Source organism: Perna viridis, chromosome 6 (genome assembly GCF_037379345.1).
Source record: "Perna viridis isolate PV_CMFRI_1.1 ecotype Kerala chromosome 6, ASM3737934v1, whole genome shotgun sequence".
NCBI classification, from domain to species: domain Eukaryota; kingdom Metazoa; phylum Mollusca; class Bivalvia; order Mytilida; family Mytilidae; genus Perna; species Perna viridis.
This window is the reverse complement of record NC_142450.1, coordinates 45053672-45065297: the sequence shown is the minus strand read 5'-3', so window position 1 is coordinate 45065297 and position 11626 is coordinate 45053672. Positions and strand designations below refer to the sequence as shown.

The 11626-nt window shown below is 33.5% G+C and overlaps 1 protein-coding gene across 14 annotated transcripts in view; it reads left to right on the top strand.

Annotated features, from left to right (window-relative positions):
* LOC148615218 (uncharacterized) overlaps window positions 1-11626 on the top strand; it is a 51065-nt gene continuing 39439 nt past the window's right edge. For 4 of the 14 annotated variants that reach the window (XM_088589930.1, XM_088589920.1, XM_088589919.1 and 1 more), the window contains exon 1: window positions 1246-1812. In XM_088589930.1, the coding sequence (XP_088446056.1) occupies window positions 1570-1812 (243 nt within the window). In that variant the 5' untranslated portion in view covers window positions 1246-1569. Of the gene's footprint in view, window positions 123-1240; window positions 1813-11626 lie in introns of those variants that run through there. The other 10 variants (XM_088589914.1, XM_088589913.1, XM_088589911.1 and 7 more) reach the window with 7 other exon arrangements.

Here is an 11626-nt window from a genome sequence, read left to right as displayed (position 1 = left end):
TTTCTCTTGTGTTTTTCGCTCGATGAACGTTACTTTTATGTAATATGGCGACAGATGCTTGGAAGAATCATCTTTATGTGAAGGATTTAAGACTCATCAATGAATTACTAACATTTGACCAGGTATCAGTTTACTTATATCTTCTCTGCTTTTTCAGCTCACCAAACATTTCTGATTAAACAAGGTCGCTGAATCGACTTGTACGTACAATTTACTTGGAATTTTTGAAAATTTGATTTATTTCATAAATGGTCCGATTATTTATTCCCAATATTTTGCAATTATCATTTAAATATCCTAAACTAAAAAAGATACCATACCAATCAGTGTACAACAGAAAGAAAGTTCTGCTCAAATTATAATGGCATTTGTATAGTCAAGTTTTATTAGTGCCCGTGTGTACTGAATAATCGGTAGCTAGCTCGGGTGGTAGAACTACACTTTTTGGAAAACTTAATTTGTTTATTTTGTGCAAAACTTAAGCCAAATCGAGCAAAACATATCCTTTAACCCCCTTTAAATTTCTGAATCCGTCCCAGCTAACTGAGATTTTGTATTTGTGATTTGGGATTGCATAACTTTATCAGATATTGAATCGCTATAGTGAGTTTTCTGAAATGGAGGAAGAAAAGAAATTAAAGAGGTTCCCAATTCTTTCTTTGATTATTTTTAAATGTTGTGAACTTCAGGACCCTGAGAGCAAGGGGTGTCTTAAAGGTGGTACTTACTTAAACGTACGCGTCTTTGATTTCAGCAGGCGGAATCTTCGAATTAATGATCTCATATAATTACAGACATGCACCTGTCAACAGTTTGGAAATGTTGATCATTAATGTGTTTTTGTGTGATTATTTTACTTTTTTAGTTTATAATTAGGAAGAATTGTCATCGTTCTGTTACCGTTGATTTTATTACTTTTGTTGTTGTGCCTTTTAGCTATTACTTAAAGGTGCGTTTTACTTGTTGATAGTATTTACTGTTTTGTTATGTGCTAGCTGGTGCATTTGTTGCATTTCATCTTATCCCTTCCCTTTTCTATTGGTCAGAAATATTTTCAAGGTACTTGAATTGTATGTACAATAGACACATAAACATTAATTGTCAAAGCAGTGAATTCGAATTCATTATATGTTCTGAGTTGTTATAGCTGCATTTCATAATTTAAAAATCTTTTCACAAAAATTAAATACGTAAATACTTAAGTAGTTCTTACTACTATTAACTTAATCATGAGTAATTAGGGATAATTTTATGTTGGTCTGTAAATGGTTCGTCGCATGCGTTGCTTTCCATGTCGCGTTTAAAGAGAGATTAAAAGATTCGAACTAAGTAGGAATATTTATTTGTGATGATTGAGTAGTGTACAGGATTTATAAAATCCATATCACTTTTTGGCTGTCTGAAATGTAACCGTTGTGTCCTGGAATTTATCTTTTTATCAGCACCATATTCCCGCGGAAACGTCAGCCTTTGTAAAACGACCGGAAGTAGTGAACGTTGGTGGAGGGCTTTCTCAGTGTCATCTCAGTCATGGTCATCTATCATTTTTAATTAAGGATAGTGAATTTCATGGCGTTCAGTACAGCACCAACACTTTGCGAAGTGACTTATGATATATCAGACGAAGAGAAACGATACACTCCGTTTCGGTATCAGTGTCGTTCCGCCCCTGCTAGGCAGAATGTTACAAGCCCTACAGGAAATAGTGAAGTTACTAATTATAGCTTGCCTTCAGGATTAACCGTCACTTATTATGAGTACCTTAGATCTTTATATGATTCACGGATTCAAAGCGCACATGTAAACCACAAGGCAAGTATAGAAACCCAGATTGGCAGAAGTAGCTGTATATCCTACACAACTATACTAGATCTACATGTATATTACATATCTATAGCTAAGTTCAGAGGATTTTTGGTGTATTGTCAGTCCAACTTCTTCTAATCCTACTCCATTTTCTGCTCTGTAAGATTATGTTCCTTAGTCGAAGTACTAGTGCATGTATGTAATCAGGCGGATCAATTTATTGTGAAAGGGGCACAGTCCAGGCTTCTAGTATTTGCACATTTTTGCCCAAATTTACAAATTTCCAACAAAAGGGGAGGTTCCAACCCTTCATATTCTGCCAATGGTAATTGTGCACATATAGATTGGTTTTCCTGGATTGATTGAAATATGTTGCTGGAAACCAGATACATGTAACATGTACACAGTACAAAAAAATAGGTCCCCATCTTCTTAGCAATTTAGTATGGATGTACATGTATTTAACTGCAATATACTTGTGTAAAACATATGGGTATTTTTTTTAAATGTAACTTATTACAAGGTATGTTATATTTTTTAGCTCACCTGACTGAAAATCCATGTGAGCTATTGCCATCACTATGTGTCTGTCCGGCATCATCGTCCGTTAACTTTTTCAGACATCTCCTCTGAAACTACTGAATAGATTGTAACCAAACTTTGCATGAATGTTCCTTAGGGTATTTTTAACAAACTGTGTGGGGATTTTTGATCTGGCAAAAACATGGCCACCATTACTATAAATAGACTATAGGGGGCAAATTCTAGAATTATGCAAATAACTCAAAAAAAGTTGGGTTTAGCTAAAGTCTGGAAGGAAGTGAAATTGTTCAACATGATGGGATGGTCCTATGCCGAAATTTTCGGAAAGATCCATCGATGAATGATTAAGGTATGGGTCCTGAAATGGATTTTTTTTCCTGAATTTTACATTTCCAACGTTGAAAATCTTCTCCTCTAAAACTACTGGATAGATTGAAACAATAATTTGCATGAATGTTATGTTACAGTAGAACATGTTTAACAATTTGTGTATGGTGATATCTGATCTTGTGAAAAATATGGCCCCCGTTACTAAAAATAGACCATAGAGGTCAAATTTCAGAACTATGCAAATAACTCAAAAACAGTTTGGTTTTGCTAAAATCTGGCCTAGTATAAAATTGTTCAGCATGATGTGATATACTTATGCCTAAATTTTCAGAAAGTTCCGTTGACGAATGAATGAGTTAAGGGTCCTGAAATGGATTTTTTCCCCAAATTTTACATTCCAACTTTGAAAATCTCTGAAACTGGATGGATTAAAACAAAACTTTGCATGAATATTGTGTAGAATATGTTTAGCAATCTATGCATGTGGTTTTTTGATCTTGTGAAAAACATGGCCACTGTTTCTAAAAATAGACCATAGGGGTCAAATTGTAGAATTATGCAAATAACTCAAAAACAGTTGGGTTTAGCTAAAATCTGGCTAAAAATTGTTCTGAACTTCATGATGGGATTACCTACTTGTACCTGAATGCCGAAATTTTCAGAAAGATCTGTTGACAAATGAATGACTTATGGGTCCTGAAGTGGATTAAAAAAAAAAATATATCCTCTTAGACAACCTGTAGGTTGGATTTTAACCAAACATTGCATAATTGTTTGTTAGGATATCCTTAACAATGTTTTATCTGTTGAAATCATGGCCACCACTAATACAGTACCTGAACCAATCCATGCAACAAAAATTGCAATTGGTCATCCATCACCGATCAGTTTCCGGTCAGTCATCGATCCGTCAAACCGATCCATTAAACTTGTGATTGCATCACATGACCACAGAGCTGTCATTGTATTTTTACGGTTATTGTTTTCTTTGTCAATTTCATACATATTTACATAATGCAATAGATTTGAACATCAATTTATACTTTTATTTTACATTTCTTTTATTTAAAATAGATATAACGTCATTTAACATAACAAACTGTTATCGGATCGGTCATCGATCCGTCAGTGATCAATCAGTCAACGGTCATAGATCCATCAAATCGTTGCACGGATTGGTTCAAGGACTATAAATTGACGACTTGTTGAAATAACTTGAAAACCAAAGGGTTTAGCTTAGTTTTCTATTGGGAAAATTGATCAGTATTGTGAGATTGACGTATGCTGAAATTTTTATAAAGATCTGTTGCTTAATTTTGTAGTTATTGCCCTTGAACAGAAAATATGACAATTACAGATTTATTTTATAATATTAAAACCCGGGTTTGATATCTAAGATGCTCTGTATTGATTAAATGATTCTTGTGACAATAGTGTGGTAAGGTGAACAGTCCAGCTTTAGAAAGCTATAAAAACTATTTTTGACCAGGTGAACGATTCAGGCTCTCTAGAGCCACTAGTTTATGTTACATGAAAATGTAGAAAAAATACACAGAAATCTATATATCGTCATTAGTTCATTATTTAAAAATTGTATTATAAATACAAGAGAATATGATACTGAGTACTTTTTAACATATTGTATTATGAGGTACTTTAGAACTGTAACCCTATTCAGTGATATCATATTTGTTTTATATTGAATGCACTACATGTGCCTACAAAATGTATATACATATGTAGACCCTTTTGTCTATTTTTAACATTTATGTAAGGTAAACAGATTAAGTTATATTATGCAAGTTCATACACTACTCATCAACTTATATTTTGTACCTCAAGGCCTAGTCACTTCAAAGAGTCATTGCGTCTACATTTAGCACTGCTAAGCACATTTAAATAAGAGATGGAGTGATAGCTGGTTGGCATTGAGTCACTATCTTATCACATGTAGTACTAGTCCAGCAGCTTATTACCACTTACATGTACCTTTTAATAAAAAGTGGATTATGTCTTACATGTAATATAATTTGGTCACTACATGTACATGTAGTTCTCAGTTAAAGGATATGTGAAAGTAACAGCCAATTAACTTGTTAGAATACACAAACTTGCAGTTTTCTGGTATTTTTTTTCATAATTTGGGTTTTGCAGGAATGCTCCAAATGAAAAAAGTAACTTTCTTACAATGTCTACTTCCTGAACTTAATAAATTCATTTGGCAATTTAAGCTTCCACTTGCCAAAGTGAAAGTTGAACATATATAATTCAGACCTGTTTACTTGTATGTTTTCCCTGTATTTTTTTAAAAATAATTTTGACTGCAATTTACACTCCTCAGATTGTGAATTTTTTAATACCTATGTTAAGATCCCACCAAGTTCAGGATTTTACAGATCATTCTATAAAGTTCAGGGTTTTACAGATCATTCCATAAAGTTCAGGATTTTACAGATCATTTCCATGAAATATTGTCAAAAACATTTCCATTTATTTTATCTTGGCATTTAATATTGAAATTCTTTGTAATTTAGAGGTGGGGCTTCCAGGTTTTGCACAATAACTCAAAAAACACTTACACCAATTAAAATCAAATTTTGGGAAAGTGTTTATATCCATATTGGGAAGCTCCAGTTTTAAAAATATAATTTCTATAAAATGATGATATTAGGCAGGTGCAACCTGTAAGAGAACAAAGTTGAATGTATACATGTAAGGCTACAAACCACTAATGTCACTTCCCATAGGCTCTAATGCTAAGTTCAATGTGTTATAAAGTTTCTACCTTTAGTTTAACCTGAAGAAGTCTACATATCACATAAAAGCTGCATGTTTACTCTAATAGCTCTGAAAATATCACGTGGGGTGTACTATTTTGCAGTGCAACACTGGCTCCTAGAAGACAATGAGCTAAAAATAGAATGGGAATTCCCTACATTTTACAAAAAGGGGACTTCATGCAGAACTCATTAAGATATTTACTTTAGTAGGTTACAGTGATCATTTTATGTAGAAATAAAAAAAATATGATTCTCTACAAAAACAGGCTCACTTGTGCTGCTTGCCATACACTTTATTTTCCATAGTCAGATACAATACAAGTGCACTAAAATTTGTGTAGGACTATTTTTGCGTACTTCTAAAAGCTTTTTGGTTGAATTACTGGTATGTTACTTATATTTGAAAACCTTCTTGTTGCTATTTTCCCCTCTTTTCACTTTTTCTAAGTACATTGATGGTTCTTGTCACATATTAACACTTCTTCAGACACTTCTTGTCGCTATTTAACGAGACCATTATTACTTAATGTTCATTAAGACTTTCTTGCAAAAGCCAAAAGCCCCGTGCAGGTCCGGGTGTTAAAAGAATAGGCCTGCAGCAGCGCTAAGCTTGTCGTATAAGGCGACTAAATAGTGCTCAGAAACCTAGCCGGGGGCTAGGCGCTCTGCCCACAGAGCAACTGGGATGTGTGCCCCAGGTGGTGGAATGGGGTACCCCTGGCATGTTACATGCTGAGGTTGTCAGGCTATAATACGGAAAACCTGACCGCAAACCATAGTGGTGCACCGTGTTGGGAAAGATGCCAAGTTCCTCGCACGTTAAAGAACCCTGCTGTGGTATTCGATAGGAGTAGGGACCTTTGCGCTCCGCCACAGGAGTCTAAATTGCCCGACCTTACCCATCCCCCTTTTTCCAGTGGCAATCAAAATTTGTCGACCCTATTATCCTTGTGACCCATCCTTTTTTTTTCATTTCATGTTCATTTTATCATCCATTTCATGTTCTTTGTCTGAATATAGCTGAAATATTGCTGCTTGGACGTTAAACCCCAACAAACAAACAAACAAACAAAAGCCAAAAAGACCTACTATTATGGCATGCTGGAAACAAATTTAAATATTTAAATTTAAATAGTTAATGAAGACTATATATATGTATAAACACTTTTTGGTGAAGAGGGAACTAAAATACCAAACTTTGTATTTGAAGTTCCAAAAGACATGACTTCCTGTCAGAATGAAATTAGGCTCTAAGTGCTTCCAAGCTATTATTCAATTTCACATTAAATACCATTATGAGGACTTTATTCTCTTTAATATATTTAATTTAATAAATGATTCCAATATTTTGAAAACACTTGCAGCAACTTATGTGATACATCAGAATTATAGTGATGATAATTGATCCAGATCAGCATGGTGAAACCAATTACCTTTAAAGACTTATAAACTTCATTATCATTTTTATGTGTTTTTCTTCATGCACATTTACTGGGTATATATTTATAGAGAAATGGATTTGTAGTAAGTCTATGCAGCTCAGTGCTTATTTTTTGTGTACTGTGACCTAAGTGTCAATAGACAAATCTTTCGTATATTTCTAGGTATTTTTACACTTTTTCTACTAAGGTTTTGAAAGTAAGAGTTGAATTTTGTCTCCTTATCTGAAGAGTGTTTCAGTGTCCTTCATTTTACCAAATTACTTGCAATTCAAGTATTGAGAAATTGAATTTTTTTTTCAATAATTTCACTGATTAGGAATAGAGGTGGCCATGTTCCATTTATCACATTTTAGCTGAAATTGTCCTATTAAAATTGAAAATTTTTTTCCCTTGGATTTTGAAGTTTCTTCTGAATTTTATTTTGTTTTGTATGTGCTCTCAGGCCTACATCTACTTACAGATTTAGGTGAAGTCTAAGCCAGATATCACTGCTGTGTATCTCTGATACAAGTTTGTAAATCATTGATGTCCTGCTTATATTTTTAGAATTAACCCCCTTGGAAATTAAAGTTTCTTCAAAATTTGTTTTGTAGCACCCTCACATTTGCATTTTCGAATTGATTCGTATAAAATTTATACCAATGGTTACAGGCTATAAATCCCTTGCACAAATGAAAACTCAACAGTGATTAGCTACATGTAATATCGTGAATGTTTTGTCCCTTTGAAATTTAAAAATTTCTTCAAAATTTGTTTTGTAAGAGCTCAAAAGCCTTTATCGACCAAATTACTTTAAACTCTACTACCAATAATCACCAAAAAAAGATTGGAAGTCAATGATAACCTGCAAATATTGTGATACCAATAGTTATCTCCCATAGAAACCAAAGTTTCTTCAAAGTTTGCTTTGTAATCCCTCACACTAAATTTCCAAGAGATCTATCTTAATAAAGTTTGTAGCAAATGTTAAAATCCTGTATTAATTGAACAAGTTTTGTTTGGGATGTGGAAATGAGGCACTATCTGAATAAATTTATGGTCCAAACTTAGCCATGAACCTACATGTAGATGTACCCATTTTATACTTACAACTTCTCTTTTACTACATTGATTTTTACGAAAATTTTATGAATAATTATTAGTTACTGCCATTTTGTACATTCCCTTTTTTCAATCAGAATATGTAGTGTCATATATTCATTGTCAAATGACTATAAAAGTATTAAATAAAATTATTGCTTCCTGATAAATACGAATTGTTTCCAGACTGACACTCTTTTTCAGAATTGTAAGGAACCCTATCCATTGCCTTTGATGTATCAAATGTACATGTATTTGAAATATATCTGAAAATAATCCTGGCTGTGTGAAATTTGAAACACTGAATTCTAATAAGTTTCACTTCTTATTTCTTGATTTTGTTTGTTCTATAAAACTTAATCAGATCCTTGTTTGACATAGATTTTTCTAAGAGCAGGTGTTCCAATAAAGAAAGGGTTGTTAAAACAACATGTAATATGTATCAGTAAAAGTAGTGGAAGGCCTTTACACATGGAAAGTCATTAAATCTCTAGTTTAATCCCTCAAGTCCAAATCAAGGTTTAATTTTGCATCATGTTGTCCCACGCACAGTATGGTAGAGCTTACACATAGCTTTAGAGAAGCCCTTCAAAAATATCTATGAAGGAAATTTCTGAAACAGTATAAGCACTTTATTGTAATGGAATTTAATTAGTTAAAAATAAGACTGAAAGTGAAGTTTGGTTTGTAGACAGGAAGACAATTACTTTAAAAGTCCCTTTGACAACTCAATGTTGGTTTTTCTTTAGAATTAAATCCAAGACATGGTATAAAGTTAATAGTTTACAGTACACTTGGTGTAGTGTTTAAATTAATCTTTCAAATGGTACTGTAAATATTGAAGAATTAACTAATTATTGTGATTAAAAACTAGGATTAAAATCAGTGGACAAGAAATATGAAAGTTAGATGTTTGGTCTGTGTGTTCTAGATTCTCCCCTTGAACTTAAACTGTGATTTGGTGCATTGTATTATTGTATAAATTTTTCATTACTCAAAATTCTGATTTAAAACAAATTAATTCCTAAGATATGGAAAAGAAGAATACTTCACTTCTTTCTAGCACTTTAATATCTAGACCAAAATTTGGTTTAAATTGCTTTTAAGAAAACTTGTACATGGTAATTTATCAAATTATGAAGAATGTCAATACAATTACTGAAGTATTTTATTATGCAGTTTGGTATCCACTCATTGAATTATCATATTAGTAATCATCTAGTAAATTGTATACCAATACATGTTTTTATACTCCTTTCTAATATATATAGTTTTATTCTTATATGTTCTCGTCAGGGCAAACAGCTGTTAATGTCAATGCTGTTACAGCATTGTGGGCAAATTTTTGTTCTGTCAATTTAAAATACCTAATTTTCTTATTGTAAGACATCTCATATCGCCTGGATGTACAAATGAAGAAATCATATGTGAATACCATATAACATGTTATGTCTCTATACTGTAATATTGTGTAATGTCTTATTATGTCATCTGATGGATATCATACCTCCACTCTATGAGTGGGTGTTATATCAGAATCAAGTTGTTCATCGTTCCTTCTGTCTATCTGTCTGTCTGAATTTCATTGCAGTTATCTTGGGTTCTAATGGGTGGATTGATTTCAAATATGGTTTGCTGCTTCATTTAGATAAGAGTAATCAAGGGAACCAAGGTTATAGTGGTAATCAAAAGAATGTAATCCAGGGACAAAGACCAGACATGGAAAATAGCCATACTCAACAAAGAACATAAAGTAACTAAAATCACACATACAAAGTAACAAAAGCAAACTTGGACTCCACTAAAAACTGGGAGCATGGACCAGATGCTCCGGTAGGGTAAGTGTCCTCTTTTTCTAGAAACATCCGCCGAGTTGCTCTTAAAAAGTCAAGTTCCGGGTAGACAAACTAGGAAAGGAAAACTATGACCCGTTGAATAAATCAGTTTTCATGGTGCAGATGGATACACCATAACTATCCACGAGTTCATGATGACGACCATAAAATTTATGTAGTGATGACTTCAATCTTGTAGCAACATAACCCTGTTCCAGTAGCCTATTTGTTAGAGTTCTAGCGCGATACAAAAAGTCTGCATAGTTTTGGCAAGCTCTGGCATAACATATGAGTTGTGATATGAACACTCCATATGCAGGTGCTGAAAGGGTGTTGCCACAGATGAAAGGAAAGTTGACAATTTTGAATGAAAAGTCATCATGTTTGTCGTAAAGTTTGGTCAATAGTTTACCTTTACCATTGATTTCTAAGTGTAGGTCAAGATATGAGGCTGACTTTACAGTGTCTGTAGTATCCTTATCTCAAGTTCTTTTGGGTAGATGCGATGTATCAAATCCCCGAAATTAGGATTGTTTAAAGATAATATGTCATCTATATAGCGGAAACTGAGATTAAAGGATCTAGCTAAACGATATTCTTTCTTTCTGATCAGATCAGCTTTAAAGTCAGCCTCGTAAGAGTGAAGGAAAAGGTCAGGAAGTAAAGGAGCACAGTTTGTTCCCATTGGAATGCCGACCGTTTGTTGAAAAACACATCCACCACACTGGACAAATATGTTGTCGATTAAAAATTCCAGCATTTTGTAAACATCTTCCTCTGTATATTCGGAAGATGATTTGGAATTATTTCTTACAAAGTATGAGTAATCTCTACCAAGAACTATATATTTGTATCTAGATGTACCATCTTTTTTGGAAAAACGATGTATGATGTTTTTAAGTCAGGATTTAACTGAGTATTGGGAATAGTAGTATACAGTGTTGAAAAATCATAGGTTTTAATGCTATTATATTCAGATAATAGTCTTGAACTGATTGTCTCTAAAAGATCTTTCGAATTTTTCAGGATCCACATTGAATTAATACCACTACGGGAGTAACAAGTATTATGGTAGGACTGTAGACCCTCTTTGACAGCTGTGAGTATAGAAGTTAAAAGTTTTGAAAGAGTTTTGTTGGTACATTTTGCAGATCCAACCATGAAACATTTGTATGGATTCTTGTGGAGTTTAGAAATCCAGTACATAGACGGTAAATCACAATCATCGTCCTTGGTAAAAGACCAAAAGAGGATAGCACAGATTTATGGTTTTCCACAATCTCTTCTTTGGAGAGTGTGGTAGCAGTATAGGTCTTATCACTGCTATTATTTTCTACGTCTACCTCAGATAATAAACATTGGATGTAAAACGTTTTGCAGACAAAGACAATGTTGTTTTGGGCTTTGTCTGCTGGTGCGACAACATATTTGTCATGTATAGTAGACAATGTTTTTGCTACATCGGGATCTTTGAAAACTGATATAGCATTGGCACTCATTGACCTACTTAAAACTTTCATTTGTTTCAAAATTAAAGACCTCACAGCCTTTAACCACTCTGACAGAGAATCAATGTCCTCTTGTTCTCATTTTATCCACTTTCTTGCATAGCCCTCGACGGCATCCAAAAGAACTTTAAAGTTATAATTCCAATTTATGGAGCGTGGTTCACGGTACTTGGGACCTTTAGAAAGGATATTACACAGATTCATTTTTGATGATGGTTAAATCTCCTGTAACAACATGACCAGAAGGACTGTATTTGAATGGAGAATTTTGCAAGAACAGTCAGGTGGTTTAACCTTGAAGT